The following is a 16,299-nucleotide window of genomic DNA, read 5'->3' on the forward strand; positions in this document are numbered from 1 at the left end:
CGGCGCGCGGTAGACAAAGGGCAATGATAACGTGGCGGGAGTGGGGACATTGCGTGTCTTGGGAGGTCTTTAGATTCCATTTCTATCTTCTTTGAAGAGCTTATGTAGCACAATGTCAACTATTTTGGTACGTATTTAGTTGCCAACGTTAACATCAATGTAACGTGTCTACCATATTCTCCAATGCAATATAAGCAGTTCATCATTTTGTTCATTTCATCTCTTCATGCCGTGTCTGATATTAGAGCTCAAGTAATTCCTGTTCTAATTAACAGGGCAGCAACACTACAAAAACAAAGGCGGACGTGACGCTAATCTTTCTGACTGACTTTGCCATCCAGTGTCATGCGGGGAACTGGTCAACAATTCACATGGAACAGCCACACGGCTTAATGTTGGAGCTGATGCTAATTGCATATTAACAAACAAAACAATATGTCATCCATTCTGCCTGGGTATGTAAACTTATGAGCACAAGTGGACATTTATGCATTTTAAAAAAAAAATATTTATTGCAGTAGTCTGACATAGTGCAAGCGTGAAAGAGCAAATTTTTCTTGTAGTCCGATCCGGGATAACATGATTTGACTGTTGTAATGTTACTTGTGTTCAAATATCTAGACCGTCTCACTATTGTTCTGCTGTGGTTCTCCCCCCTAGTCCCCTAGTCCCCTAGTCCCCTTGTCCACTCTATTCCTCTCTCTGTCCCCTAAAACCCTTTTCTGTCCGGCTGCATTTTCAATAAACATCAGAATGATTTAAAAATAAGCCGGGGGAATATTTCAAAGTCCCCTACTGCACAGCAAAACTGTTCCGCATAAAAGGCACACAGAGCCACCATTCTGCATGGCTCGACAGCTAAAGGTTAGCAGGATAGGTTAAAAAAAAAAAAGAAGCCCTGAAATCATTCGGAAGCCCCAAAATGGCAACCCTCTGCGCTACTCTGGCAGCGCTTTGCGTGCTGCTTTGCCCTGCCTTTCAGACGTGCTTCAAAGACGTCTCAGGTTTGATAAATCACACTAAGTGTGCTACATTCATCAATTTGCAGATAGTCCTCCCAGAACGCCCAAAATGAGCTGCGTGGCAATTTAGCACGTTTAGCAGACGCAATCGTGGGTGCGCCCGGCAAGTCGATCGGCTTCCATATGTCAGCAATCGGGTTTAAAACCTTTGTAAATCGGGTCCATTGTGTGATGTTTGCATGAAAGCGAAGGCAAGACAAATGACTTTTGGAAGAATCTCGCAGTTAATGAGGTGTCGCCTTTTCACTGACCGATGATGTCATACCAGGAACTAATCGCTCGCCCTGTTAGCTCATTAAGCGCAGCACGACACGATGTCACGGGGCGCTGACTGCACACTTCCCTGCGATGCCTCCTTACATCCCCCACTCTCAAAATCATTTTACACTCTTGTTATTATTTGATCACGGGGAATATTTGAATTCACTTTATGAAAAGACTCGGGCATCTAACGGCCAGGTCATAGATTGAATTTCTTGCGGTTCAGATTGTTCTGACGTCCACCTCCAATCTGACAGTCTATCCTCACTCCTGTGGATTTCTCCAGTTTTCCACTCTGCGGTCACGTTTCGTCTGCTGATCTGGACCAGTTCTCTCTCCACTCACTTGCCTCTGGGCCTCACTGGGAATATGCTGATGGGGCGAACCCAGTCAAAGATAGATTATTTGTCGTTGCAGCCTAAGGGAAGGGAAGGGAAATAGAAAAAGAGTTAAAATAAAGAGAAAAGGAACATGCAAATCATTACATGTGAGCCCCAATACCAAATCTCTGTGCAGGTTTTGTTTTGAATCCCTTAAGAGAGTTGCCTGTTTTAAAATGTTTGTTTTTGTTGCACCTCCTTGAGCCATCACCTTACCACGGTGGAGGGGTTTGTGTGTCCCAATGAACCGAGGAGCTAAGTTGTCTGGGACTTTACGCCCCTGGCAGGGTCACCCATGACAAACAGGTCCTACGTGAGGGACCAGACAAAGCACGGCTCAAAGACCCCGTATGATGACGACAAACTATGGACTCAGTTTTCCCTTGCCCGGACGCGGGTCACCGGGGCCCCCCTCTGGAGCCAGGCCTAGAGGTGGGGCTCGAAGACGAGCGCCCGGTGGCCGGGCCTGCACCCACGGGGCCCGGCCGGGCACAGCCCGAAAGGGTAACGTGGGTCCCCCTTCCCGTGGGCTCACCACCTGTGGGAGGGGCCATAGGGGTCGGGTGCAGTGCGAGCCGGGCGGTGGCCGAAGGCAGGGAGCTCGACGATCCGATCCCCGGCTGCAGAAGCTGGCTCTAGGGACGTGGAATGTCACCTCTTTGGCAGGGAAGGAGCACGAGCTAGTGTGTGAGGTCGAGAAGTTCCAACTAGATAAGGTCAGACTCGCCTCCACACACAGCCCCGAACCCGTTGGTGGACACCAACGGTGAGAGATGCCATCAAGCTGAAGAAGGAGTCCTATCGGGCCTTTTTGGCCTGTAGGACTCCTGAGGCAGCTGATGGGTACCGGCTGGCCAAGCGGAATGCAGCTTTGGTGGTCGCTGAAGCAAAAACTCGGGCGTGGGAGGAGTTTGTTGAGGCCATGAAGAAAGACTTCCGGACGGCTTCGAGGAACTTATGGTCCACCATCCAGCGTCTCAGGAGGGTAAAGCAGTGCACCATCAACACCGTGTATAGTGGGGATGGGGCGCTGCTGACCTCGACTCGGGACGTTGTGAATCGGTGGGGAGAATACTTTGAAGACCTCCTCAATTCCACCGACACGCCTTCCCATGAGGAACCAGAGTCTGGGTTCTCTGAGGCTGGCTCTCCGATCTCCACGGTTGAGGTCATCGAGGTGGCTAAAAAGCTCCTCGGTGGCAAGGCCCCGGGGGTGGATGAGATTCGCCTGGAGTTCATAAAGGCTCTGGATGTTGTGGGGCTGTCCTGGTTGACACGCCTCTGCAACATCGCATGGACATCGGGGACAGTGCCTCTGGATTGGCAGACTGGGGTGGTGGTCCCGGAGGGTGTGTTCCAACTACAGGGGGATCACACTCCTCAGCCTCCCTGGTAAGGTCTATTCAGGGGTGCTGGAGAGGACGGTGCGTCGGCAAGTCGAATCTCAGATTCAGGAGGAGCAGTGTGGTTTTCGTCCTGGCCGTGGAACAGTAGACCAGCTCGACACCCTCGGCAGGGTCCTCGAGGGTGCATGGGAGTTCGCCCAACCAGTCTACATGTAAGTTGGACACGTTTCCGGTGAGGGTTGGACTCCGCCAAGGTTGCCATTTGTCACCGATTCTGTTCATAACTTTTATGGACAGAATTTTCAAGGCGCAGCTGAGTATTGCATCTCTGCTTTTTGCTGATGATGTGGTTCTGTTGACTTCATCAAGCCGTGACCTCCAACTCTCACTGGAGCGGTTCGCAACCGAGTGTGAAGCGGCTGGGATGAGAATCAGCACCTCCAAATCTGAGACCATGGTCCTCAGTCGGAAAAGGATGGCGTGCCCTCTTCAGGTCGGGGATGAGATCCTGCCCCAAGCTGTTGCAGCACGTGCAGAGTCAATCGGACTGCACTGAAATGTTGAGTGTTTACATCAGAATTCCTTCTGCAAGGTTGGACTCTGAAGTATAATTCATGAGGGCAATTCTGCGGTTTGCAGGTGAACGAACACACTTATCAAAGTGATCAAAACCTTTTTTTTCCCATTGGTGTGCAACACGTGATGTTCGCTAGCTAGCTTGCTCTCAATCCACGAAGCCAACGAAGCCTCCTTCGTCCAGCTGCAAAATCCGTAAGTCGTTTCTTCAACCGCAGCATGGACTTGAGACCAAAGAGTCGACTCTTTAGCACGTTTAGCAACAAGACTCCCGAAATGAACAAGAGGAGAAAAGTAATACAATGACAAAATGTAACCTGAGAGAATATATCAGTCTGTATATATATATCAATATCAGTCGGTCATTTTATTTGACAGGAGTGGTTTCTTTCGTTTGCGTTGTTTCCGAGCCTGTCACAAAGCTTTAGGAAAAGCAAAACTTGCTCAGTGACAGAGTTGGAATATGGATGAAAAGAAAAAAAATCATTTTGCACGTCGCCGCTGCTTGTCAGAGTTCAGGACGAATCACAGGCGGGGTTAATGGGATTCGTCTGTGTCAGGGGGAGAGGAAGAAAGGCCGATAAAATGAGCGAAAGGTGAGGCGCTCGCCAGCAGATGAGAGCGATGACGGCAGGACGAGTTGAGGCAACGCGAGAGAGGAGTTGTTTCCTTTTTTGCCTGCTCGTCCAGGGGGCACGCCGGGCTACATTTGCGCTCCCGTGCCGACGAGGCCGGCGATGCTCACTGGAGCCGAGCGACGTGTAGCGCGAGCGGCACCCGCCAAAGCGAATGCCGGCCTGCGGGAGTCTCGACGACCGCCGCTCGTTTCAAATGCACGCACTGGCGTCGCGTCACTGCTTTTTGGGGATTGAATCAATGTATTCATTCCATTCAGTTCATTTGCTTGTCTGTGCTTTGACTTGAACGGTGTTTCAAGCAGACTAAAAATACGAACTTGCCTCCCCTTTTTTGAAAAGGAAACCTACCCTATATCGCGTTATTTCACGTCGTTATTTCGTCATCCCTAATAATTGTGACGTATGCCATCATTTTCCTTTCAAATATGTTCTGTCACCCGGGGGCGATTCTCTACATTGGTGAGCGTCGAGATTGCGCACAGGCATCGGGGAGACTGAATCCGGATGCATCGTGACTGGATGAGATTTGAGAAAACTCAGCATAGTATATCGTCTGTGCTCAATGTGTTTATTAAGACTGCAACATCTTTGATTGTGGTTCAAAACCTTCCTAAAAACATGGGAACACTTTTTCAGCTGTCAAAAAAAAAAGTGTAGTTCCAAAGTCCGAAGAGTTTTCTTCCTAGCTTAGCCACAATATCCGAGACTAATTGCGCTCGTAGCGGTTTGCTCCTCTCTCGTTCATTGACCTCTTTCAAGCCGCGTTCTGAAATAAACTCGGTGCGTTTGGAAAATGTGCATTCATTTCCAAGGCAGCACAAAAATGTATTTACCTCTGACCAAAACATGACATCCTGGGTAATCTCTTTACAGACAATGACGGCCGCTGAAGAGTGCCTAAAGTGAACATTCTTCAAATCCTCGTTGTTTTGATGTAATCGGGCCACAAATCAACATGCAGCAAAGAGAATTGGAACGCTTTTCTTGGAGAAGACCCTTTCAAATTGAAAACAATGCGGAGGAATGTGTCGTACATGAGCGGGATTTTGATCTTCGCCATAAAATCTATGCAAATTTCCATCCGCCGCAAACCCAAATGCCACAAAATCCCGGCTGTTACTTCATCTCAGAGTTAATGGCTGGCAAGGAGACGGGCGAGGCTGCGGTCGGAGTCTTAATGGAAACCCTTGACTGCATTGTGCCTCGGTAATGGGAGGAGCTTATCTTGCCGCGCAGAGGGCCGCCGTGAATGCTCCTCCGCAAATTGATTGTATCCTCTCCTTCCCTCTGTTTCATTCCACACTCCCCATGCTTATTATTTCCGTGGTACTCTTGAGCTGTGTGAAGGCTTTCGTTTTGCAAACCGTTCTCCGTTTGGTCATGTTTTCAGTTTCTCCATTACTGAGGCGGGTTTATCGTTATTTCCTAATAATGTGGATTCACCACATGAATTTTGACGGTCATATGTCCCTGAAAACGCTTACTCCTCCGATGCCTGTGATTTGTAATGACACGAATCCTCGTAAAGATGATGCCACCGTGGGAAATATGCGTCTGTTGGCCACTGAGAAAAGATCAATGCCTCCAGCCTTCATTCTTTGGGTGAGATTGATTGATTTTATGTTTATTGTATTTTATTTATTTTTTTCTCCTCAGGACAGGTCTGACCGTGCTGATCCAGACAGCTCCAGACTGTTCACTGACTGTTTTTCTCAATATCTTTCTGTCTCCAAAGTGTTCTCTGTCAATCGACCGTCTGTTGTCGTACTCGAGCGGCTCCAACTACCGGAGACAAATTCCTTGTGTGTTTTTTGGACATACTTGGCAAATAAAGATGATTCTGATTCTGATGTCAGTCGAGCGCTCTGGTGTTGCGCCCCACACACATAATTATTAAAAAGACGTCATCAGCAGTTGAATGTCTTTAAGCAAGTTGTTCTCGGGAAATGAAAACAAGCCTGAAAAGAGTGCCGGAGCCTATCCCAGCTGTCATCGGGCAGGAGGCGGGGTACACCCTGAACTGGTCGCCAGCCAATCGCAGGGCACATACAAACAAACAACCATTCGCACTCAGATTCACACCTACGGGCAATTTAGAGACTTCAATTAACCTAGCGTGCATGTTTTGGAGTGCCCGGAGAAAAGCCACGCAGGCACGGGGAGAACATGCAAACTCCACACAGGCGGGGCCGGGGATTGAACCCCGGTCCTCAGAACTGTGAGGCAGACGCTCTAACCAGTCGTCCACCGTGCCGCCGCCTGAAAAGATGCTACACTTAAACGAGAAACTGAATGGCCAAGTTCACTGGAAATTGGCTGAGTGATTTTTGCGTAATCCTCTTGACAAAACGCAAAAATATACATTGATTGTTCGCAATCTCTTTGGGCAGATGTGTAAATGACGTAAACATGACACGCACTCTTTTTCTAGAGTTGCTTTATTTTCCCATGATGTGAAAAGAATTAGGGAAAGGGACATTTTGTGTGCGTCTCTGCAGGGGTTTGCATTAGCGCAGTGACACTGATGTTTGATAGAAAATGCTTTAACTCTGAATCTGATATGTTTATATTTTCCAAACATTGGTTGTTTGTTTGATATAGGCTGCGTTTAGCAACACTGGAATGTACAGAACTTCCGCAAATATGAAGAGCAGACTTTTTTGTGGTCAGTGAGCAGAGGAAGTGCTCACCTTTTCCTTTTTAGCACGGCAGCAGAGGGTCAAGACCCTGAGAGGATTCTCTTATCTGTATATTCGTTTCAAAGTGCTGGAAATCAAAGAAGTCTTGCAAGGTCAACATCAGAAATGCTGCCCAATTTGCTCCACACAAACTGGTCACGAGCTCTTCAAATTCGATGAAACCGCCTTTCTTTGACTCTTTCGACAATGTTTTGACTGTACATTTCTGAATTGTCAACCGGCCAAACCAAATCAAACTCTTACATCCACTGGCCACAACATTTGATGCACTTTCACAATGCACTGAGATTCTGTATCAAAATGTGGCCTTCATGGAAGCTATTATTCGGGCGGCTGACGGTGGGTCGTCTTATTTAGACCTCCTAAATACTAGCGCTACGAACGAGTTGGCGGTGAGTCGAGTTGACTCGCAAATGTCCCAGAAAAAAATGAATCCCCAATCAGAATTTTCGCATTTGAATCACAATGACTCCAAAATCAACATACAAGAGCTGCGATGTTGTCACGCCGCATTTAGTTCCTTTGTTTATTTCTGCCGCCATTCTGCCTGACGAAACGCGGCTGCACGTCACCGTCTCCGCCGAGACGCTAATCTCCTCGGAACAAGGCGTCCCGTGGCCGCGTCGGAGGAACTGCGCGGCTGTTCTTGCTAGGCTGTGAGTTTTGCAAGATTCATCCAACACGACGTGGCAGATGATTGGCGAGAGCTAGCAGCTAACTAGCAGCTAAGTAGCTGCGCTAGTGAAGCGGTTGTTCCCACCTGGCCAGCGCGGATTGAAGCATTTTACGGCACCGAGACGGCCACGATACGGCGAGTGATCCCGATTCAAGGAAGCCATTTTCAACTAAAAAAAGCCAAAATGTGTCAGTGACAACATTGGCTACTTCCTTTCTGGTGATGTGACAAAATCTCAAACCAAAAAACTGTGACCAGGACTTAACCAGGGGGCTAGAGGTAGTTTTCAAATAATCAAATTGCATTTTCTTTTGTTGGACAACGACACGCCTTTATTTCAGAATAGTATAAGTAGTCACGATTCGATTGTGATTCATTACCCATTCATTACTATTAATGTGATTGGCCCTACGAGGTACAGAAACCAAAATCTTGATAGCCTCCCAATTCTCTCACTTAAAGTAATTGTTTGCAGGGTACTTTCGAATCATCCATCCCAGGGAAACGCCGTGCTCCCTGGTAGGAGGGGAGCGAGCTGTTTCGCTCATTAGCTCGCTAGCTCATTAGCTTGTGGGCTCGCCAACAGAAAACACAGTTAACGTTCCCTTAAATGTCTCTGTTGTGTGAGGCTGTGAGTATTGGACAGAGCTGGCGTTCTGCGAGCCCACTAAATTCGCCGGCGTAATGAACATTTATCGAGTCCGGAAAAACGATCGTGTCCATTTTATTTATGGGACGAAAAGTTGCTATAGTCATTATCGTGACAGGCTTACTCCCTGCTGTGATAAAGGTCTACGCTTACACAGACAGCCATTCACACACACACTCATTGAACCTAAAATGCATGTTTGCATATTAAATGTCTTTATGAGGATTTAGTTTCTCAGCAGTTTGTGCCGTATGTCATTAAAATGTTGCGCTAGAGGGGAAATAAAAAAGCAAAACATCACGCTCTGGGGAGAGATGTAATAGAGAGGCGGCTGTGCAACTGCATCGAGCTCAAGAAGTTGGGGGAGCGCCTCTCTTAACACAATTTCCATATTTGTGCTTTCTACCCCTTCGGATAAATATACTGAACACTTTTTGTTTTTGCGCCCATTTTTCGTGGGCTGGACTCAAAGATCTAAAACTTTTTCTGCATACACAAAAGGCCATTTCCCTCAAATGTGGTTCATAAATCCGTGTTAGTGAGCTTTGTCGAGATCATCCATCCCACCTCACAGGTGTGGCATATCAAGATGCTGATATGACAGCATGATTATTGCACAGGTGTGCCTTAGGCTGGCCAATAGGAATAATAGGCCACTCTGAAGTATCTGGTGTGACCGCCATTTTGCCTCACGCAGTGCAACACATCTCCTTGGCATTGAGCTGATCAGGTTGTCGATTGTGGCCTGTGGAATGTTGCTCCACTCCTCTTCAATGGCTGCGCGAAGTTGCCGGATATTGGCAGGAACCGGAACACGGCGTCGTATGCGCCGATCCAGAGCGTCCCAAACATGCTCGATGGGTGACACGTATGCTGGCCACGCAAGGACTGGGATATTTTCAGTTTCCGGGAATTGTGTCCAGATCCTTGCAACACGGGGCCGTCGGTGCATTATCACGTTGCGGCATGAGGTGACGGTCGTGCGTGAACGGCACAACGACGGGCCTCGGGATCTCGTCACGGTATCGCTGTGCATTCAAAATGCCATCAATCAAATGCACCTGTGTTCGTTGGCCAGACCGTAACCCCGCCGCCTCCGTGGCCACTCCATCCACGACGTTGACGTCAGCAAACCGCTCACCCGCACGACGCCACGCACGCCGTCTGCCATCTGCCCTGAACAGTGAAAACCGGGATTCATCCCCGGCGTGCCAGACGCCATCGAATGTGAGCATTCGCCCACTCGAGTCGGTTACGACGACGAACCGCAGTCAGGTCGAGACCCCGACGAGGACGACGAGGGTGCAGATGAGCTTCCCTGAGACGGTTTCTGACGGTTCTTTGGTGAGGCAAAACGATTGTTGCAGCAGCTGTCCGGGTGGCCGGTCTCAGACGATCTCGGAGGTGAACATGCTGGATGTGGAGGTCCCGGGCTGGTGCGGTTACACGCGGTCTGCGGTTGTGAGGCCGCTTGGATGCACTGGCCAATTCTCATGGCAGAGAAATGAACATTGAATTCACGGGCAACGGCTCCGGTGGACATTCTTGCGGTCAGCATGCCAACTGCACGCTCCCTCAGAACTTGCCGTGTGATAAAAGTGCACGTCAGAGCGGCCTTTTATTGTGGCCGGCCTAAGGCACACCTGTGCAATAATCAGGCTGTCTAATCAGCATCTTGAAATGCCGCACCTGTGAGGTGGGATGGATGACCTCGACAAAGGAGAAATGCTCACTAACACAGATTCAGACAGATTTGTGTGAGGGAAATGGCCTTTTGCGTATCGAGAAAAAGTTTTTGATCTTGGAGTCCAGCTCACAAAAATGGGAGCAAAAACAAAAGTGTTGCATTTCTATTTTTGTTCAGTGTATATGCTTTAAAAGTCTCGACATTTCTCGCACTTAAGCCTTCATTTCATCTCGTCCTTTGTGTTTGAGTGCATTCTTACAGATGGAGGCTTGGCTTTGGTTCACTTTTATGACTGAGGCGGATGCTTGCTGTTATTCTGACGCGCACAAGCACACACACACACATAGTTGATTGTCTTCAAGTCAGTCAATGTGTTGAATTTCATTTCTGTTCCTTCAGCTGGTGAATTCTTCTTCCCTCCTTTTTTGGGTTAGCGTGCGCTGTGGGCGTGTCACATGTATTTGTGCCTGTGAAGATTGTTATTCATCCAAGTCATTCGATTTTCAGAGCGTTGAGTCGATGGCAACCGGCGGAATGTTCCGGTTGTCTTAGAAGACGTTTTGGCTCTCGTGCGAGCGAGCTTCGTCGGTTCACGCAACAAGGCTTAGTGCGGACAGACGAGCCTGATGTCACACTGACCAACGTGTGTTTGTCTTACTATTGTTTATGCTGTTGCTGCCCCCATGTGTGTGTGCGTGTATCGCTCTGTGTCGGTCCGTCTGTCACACGCACACACATGCACACGCACGCACAGCCCGTTTCTCCAGGTTTCCTGCTGAGAATTCGAGTGTAGGGTCTGCAGTCGACTGATGACGATTTGACGAGTGTACGTCACAAATAAGGGAAAGGGGAAGGGGGGTGGGGGAGCCAGAAAGAGAGAGCGAGAGCGAGAGCGAGAGAGAGGACAGACAGACTCCGAGCTGGTCTTCATGCTCCTTCGTGTGTTTGTGAGCGAGGTAGACGTGAGAGCAGTCAAGATGGAGTGCCGGCACAGATGAAGACCGCCCTGGCTTCGGTATGTAATATTTGCCGGCTGTTTGTCTGTCTGATCGTCGCGGCGAATGAGTTTGTGAGCGGCGTGCTTGCGAGTGCTCACCGATGTCGTTGTCATGTGCGAGCAGCGATGTCGGGCTGTCCTTACACAAACGCAGTGGGTGAGTGGAGGTGATGGAAATCGGAGCTTTGAAACTTGTTGGGATGAGTTAGGTGAGGAGTCTGCTGTTTACCAGCTAGTTGGAGCTTTGTGACTAAGAGGCTGGCAAGAGCATCAGTATGATTGGTCGAAGATGCATTCCTGACTTGATATTTGCCGACCCTAATTGTTTGCTTATTAATCAGCGTCAGGTTTCGTCTTCATTTATTTGAACGCTGGCTTAGGCATAAAATGGTAGCACAGTTCGAATGAACACATGATAGTAAAGTGGCTCCCCACTGAAATAAGGGAGCACAACACAGATTTTGATTGCATTTGACAAAATGAGTTGATGAATATTGTTGATTGCTTTCTTCTGAAGAGCTAAAAGATGAAATAAGAAGAAGATTACACTGGGGCTGCACGATGTGTCGTTTCATCGTCGTCATCGTGATAGGCACATCGCAAAGGTCCCGACGATGTAGGGAGAAAAGGACTCGGGTACCCGGCGTGAACTGCGCCCATCGTTCCACCAATCACAATCGTACCTTGAATGGTGCTCACAAAACATTCTCCCCGAATAAGAGGCAAAATGTTATCCTCCTCAAAATAAGCAAAGTTCGGCCTTTCTTTCCCAACAATGCCGAATAGATATCGGCGAGTTGCAGTCCACTCAGCGGGGGGAAGCCTCCCGACTTCCTCGGAGGCTGTTGCGTCACCACTTCCAGATACGGGACGGCCGCCGCCGCTGCGCTTTGCCCAGTGTGAAGGGCCCTTAAGAGTGATCAAATCTTGAGATTTTCGATTTGCCACCTCAAGAAATCGCATCGGGACACCCCTAGTTTTAAAAATCTTTCCCAAAAAGTGCTTTGTTTTGAAACGTGCAAATTCTGCCTTTATTATGCCTCTTGTTCAACACGTCAGTTGTAGTTTAGCAGAATTACACAGATGCTCTGTATTGAGTGAAAGCACTCAATTATTGTCTTTACACGCGATTTGTACGCGGACTAATGAATCGTATCGCATCGAACTCAAGCTTGAACGGGCCGATCGCCCGGTCAAAAAATAAAACATCGGTTTGATGTCACTGACGCGGACGCATCTCCGTCTTTGACCGTCTTCCGCTCTGTTAAAAGTCTCGCGAGACTTGCCGCGGTTACGTCAAATAGCACGTAATCGCGGACTGGGACGGGATTCATAACGGCCCGGCAAGTTGAAAGTCCGAAGTGCGGAAGCAATCGGGATTTCAAATGAAAAATAATATCGAATCGAACCGTATCGAAGGGAATCGTAAGCCCGCTGAATGGAACCCGGTCGCATCGATCCGTTTAAAATGCACCGGCCTTGCGTACGTTCTGGCATGTATAGCGATACATACGGAATCGGAGATGCGCGGCCCGAGCCGCTTCCAGAGATATCTTGTCTCTGTAAAGGTGTTTGCTGTGGAAGAAGGCTTAGGAAATGCCTCATCATCAACTGGCCCGATCATCATTATTTGATTGCGGCTCTGGTGTACTACTGCACGCGTCGCCGTCATTATTACACCTCCGAAACCCTCACGCGCTTACGTGCCGCACTTACGCCGCCGTTTGATCATGCAATGCGCTGAGGGCCAAAAGGGCGATATGTGTAAATGTCGCATTCGCAGAAAATGGAAGGGGTTGAACTTGGCACCGCAGGGAAATGCTGTGTTTCATCCTCAACATGTTGTTGGTCAATGTTTCTAAGTTGGACTTCATCACTTAACTCACAAACATCAACAGTAATTGCGAGGTTTTATCGAAGCATGAAGAAATCAAATGCTGTCATGGCACTGAGGAAACGAGGAAACGATGGCCTTGGAGAGGTAGACATGCTAATGACTCAGTTGGACTCGCTGGAGCGCTGTTTTGTAAATATGGCTGAGGGGAGGCCCTTGCAAGCGAGAGGACTTTCCGGTCAGTCCTACTTGGCAATATTCCTTCAAAGTGTGAGTCACGCTTGAAGTGGCAAACGTCCTCTTTTGGCATTTGAGAGCTCACAGTTGCATCGCCAGATGAAAACCCAAACATATTTCTCTCTCTTTTCTTTCCTTGTGGGTGTGGAAGATGCGCTTTGAATTTCAATGTCGCGTCCTACAAAGTCGCTCGCCGTTGTTTTGTTTGGGTCTTCCGGGGCCGATCCCGGACTTCCCGTCGATTCATTCGTCTTCCTCTCGATTTCAGCCCCGTTCGGCAGCCCGCATGAACGTCTCCAAACCGCCTTCCGCCTCCCACCTCACCATCCCTCCTTCCTCCGCTTCCACGCCCTCCTCGTCCGCCTCCTCCCCGTCGGCCCCGCCCCCTCCCTCGCCCGTTAAGATTTCTATGCAGGAGCACTTCGCCATCAACGTGTGCCCGGGCCCCATCCTCCCCATCCCGCAAATCTCAGATTTCTTCCCCCGTTTCCACGACTACCCCTGCACGCCGCCGCCTCCGCGGGAGAAGAAGATCCTGAGGGAGGAGACTTTCAACGGGGAGATGGGCGGCGGCTTCCGAGAAGGCGAGAGGCGAGGGGACGACAGCGCCGACGGGGACGGAGTAGCTGACTCCGACGATGACGACAGTGAGTTTCTTTGGAGTTTGTGTGTGTGTTTGTTCATTTATATGGAAATTAAAAAGCACTGCAGCAGAAAAACAACACAGCTAGCTCTAAAACTTCAAAATGGAGAGTCATCTTTTTCTCCTCAAGATCACGTTTTCCTCTTGAGAAAGCAACATGTGCTCACAGCGTCATTCGGGGGGAAGCATTTTCCCTGCAAAGCGTGTGCCCATCTCGCCGTACGGCCCCGTAGTGCAAAGCTGAAAAAGTTGCAATTTCTTTCCGCTCGTTTCCAAAACAGCGAGCGACCAGACGGGCCAATTCGTATTTAGCGCAATGTGACTAAGAGCTTTTTATGATGGCTCAGCGCGTCGAAGTCCCGCCGGTAATTGCTGTTGTCTTTGTGGTTTCCAGCCTATTTGGGGACGTTGGAGTTCACGCTGCTCTTTGATCAGGAGAATAACTGTCTTCATTGCACCATTCACAAGGCAAAGGTAACCGCAACTTCCAGTGGGTGCATCTTCCTCCTCCTCCCCCCCTAAAATGCGCTAACCCCAATTCCAATGGGACATTGAGCATACAATACAATGATTTGCAAATCCTTTTCGACCAATACGAAATTGAATACACTACAAAGACAAGATGTTTCATGTTCAAACTGATAAACGTTATTGTTTTTCATTTCTCGATGTAAAATTGCAAGGAATTTAGGCATTTCATCCTCTACGCTCCATAATATCATCAAAAGGTTCCGAGAATCTGGAGAAATCTCCGCACGTAGGCGGCGAGGCCGAAAACCGACATTGAATGCCCGTGACCTTCGACACCTCAGGCGGCACTGCATTAAAATCCGGCCCTTTAGAAAACCAGTGTCAGTGAACACATCTACAAATGCAAGTTCAAACTCTACCACGCAAAGCGACAGCTGCATCTCAACAACAGCCAGAAACGGCGCCGGCCAGCTTCTCTGGGCCCGAGCTCGTCTGAGATGGACTGCGGATGCAGAGTGGAAAGGTGCGCTGCGGTCTGACCAGTCCACGTTTGAAATTGTTTTTGGGAAATCATGGACGTGGTGTCCCAAAGAGGAAAAGGACCAGCGTCAAGTTCGAAAGCCAGCATCTACGGGGTGTGTGTTAGTGGCTATGGCAAGGGTAATCTGTGAAGGGACACGTTTCGGAGCAACATATGCTGCCATCCAAGCGAGGTTTTTTTCAGTGACCTCCCTGCTTATTTCAGTAAGACGATTTCCAAGCCACATTCTGCACGGGTTACAACAGCGTGGCTCGCTAGTAAACGACAGCGCGTACTAGACTGGCCTGCCAGCAGTCCAAACCCGTCTCCCATTGAAAATGTGTGCGGGCGCAAAATACCACAACGGAGACCCTGCCCGGACTCTTGAGCAATGCAAGTTGTACATGAACCAAGAATGGGGAAACACTGACTTCCCAAAAAGCTTCTTGAGTGCTGTTAAGAGGAAAGGTGATGCAACGCGGTGCTCGACGTGCCCCTGGCCCGCATTGAACAACAACAGCTTGCAGGCATATTTGCAAAAAACAAAGTAGTGTATTCAATGGAATACAGCTGGAAAAGGATTTGCAAACCATTGTATTTACACACAACCAGTTCAGGGTGTACCCCGCCTCCTGCCCGATGACAGCTGGGATAGGCTCCAGCACGCCCGCGACCCTAGTGAGGAGAAGCGGCTCAGAAAATGGATGGATGGATGTATTTACACAACGTCCCAACTTCTTTGGAATGAGGGTTTGTATGAAAATATAATGCTCCATAGCTCTGTCGACGCATTTGGAACAAGGACGCCAGACTCCGATGTCGTGTACTGTCGCACGAGTTGAATTATGTAAATCCCTTTGAATGAGTCCCTCGAGGACAACACCATTGAGTCGAGCGCCGTCACAAATGGTGGCACGGAATGGCAGCGCCCACCAGCGCTATTGTGATGTTTGCTGTCTTTTTCTGACCCTGTCGTTTGCGCGTCGTGTCCGAGGGCACGATGACATCGCATCCGACGCTACGGTACAGTACGGTGATGTCTTTGTGTGTGTGTGTGTGTGTGTGTGTGTGTGTGTGTTGCCAGGGACTGAAAGCCATGGACTCCAATGGGCTGGCTGATCCGTACGTCAAGCTTCATCTTCTTCCCGGGGCTAGCAAGGTCACTGCTCCAACCTCAGCTCATAACATGCGCACGTTACACAAACAAAAATTTGAGTTTCCCCAAAGCATCACACGGCGGCAGGCAAATTTGGCGCTTTGCGCTCGGCTCTTCCTTGTGGCGCGTTGTGGGATACGTCGCCTTAGCGAGCGCAAGCGCGTTTCGTTTCGTCTCAAGCTGGCGGGAAGTTACAGCGTGGCGCGCTTTTGCCAACCTGTTGTCGGCTATTTTAGCTCAACGTGGACACGAATGAAGTCGGGCCACGATAAGAACGAATGAGATCTGAGGCGCCGACCGTCACGAGGTCCGCACGAGGCGTCCCTGTCCTCCGCGCTCTCCCGCATCGGCTCTCGCGTCCTATCGCCGTCTACGTCTCGCCGCATCGCTGTGACCTTCTTTGACCTTGAAATACAAACTGCGTGAGGCGAGAAGGGGAGAGGGAGGGAAAGGGGGAGAGCGAGAGAAGGCATGCAGCGGTGGGTGGTTGTCATGGAAACAGGGAGG

At 49.3% G+C, this 16,299-nt stretch overlaps 1 protein-coding gene across 9 annotated transcripts in view; it reads left to right on the top strand.

The window, feature by feature from the left end:
* Positions 1-16,299, top strand: part of doc2d (double C2-like domains, delta) — a 56,448-nt gene that overhangs the window by 1,031 nt on the left and 39,118 nt on the right. For 3 of the 9 annotated variants that reach the window (XR_009788193.1, XR_009788194.1, XM_061771093.1), the window contains exons 1-3: positions 9,990-13,649; positions 14,040-14,119; positions 15,721-15,795. Coding sequence is in view for 7 of the 9 variants with exons in the window: in XM_061771093.1 (XP_061627077.1) it covers positions 13,154-13,649; positions 14,040-14,119; positions 15,721-15,795 (651 nt within the window). In the remaining 2 variants the exon portion in view is untranslated. Of the gene's footprint in view, positions 1-275; positions 456-9,967; positions 13,650-14,039; positions 14,120-15,720; positions 15,796-16,299 lie in introns of those variants that run through there. The other 6 variants (XM_061771097.1, XM_061771096.1, XM_061771098.1 and 3 more) reach the window with 6 other exon arrangements.

This window comes from Phyllopteryx taeniolatus, chromosome 4 (assembly GCF_024500385.1).
Source record: "Phyllopteryx taeniolatus isolate TA_2022b chromosome 4, UOR_Ptae_1.2, whole genome shotgun sequence".
Taxonomy (NCBI): Eukaryota; Metazoa; Chordata; class Actinopteri; order Syngnathiformes; family Syngnathidae; genus Phyllopteryx; species Phyllopteryx taeniolatus.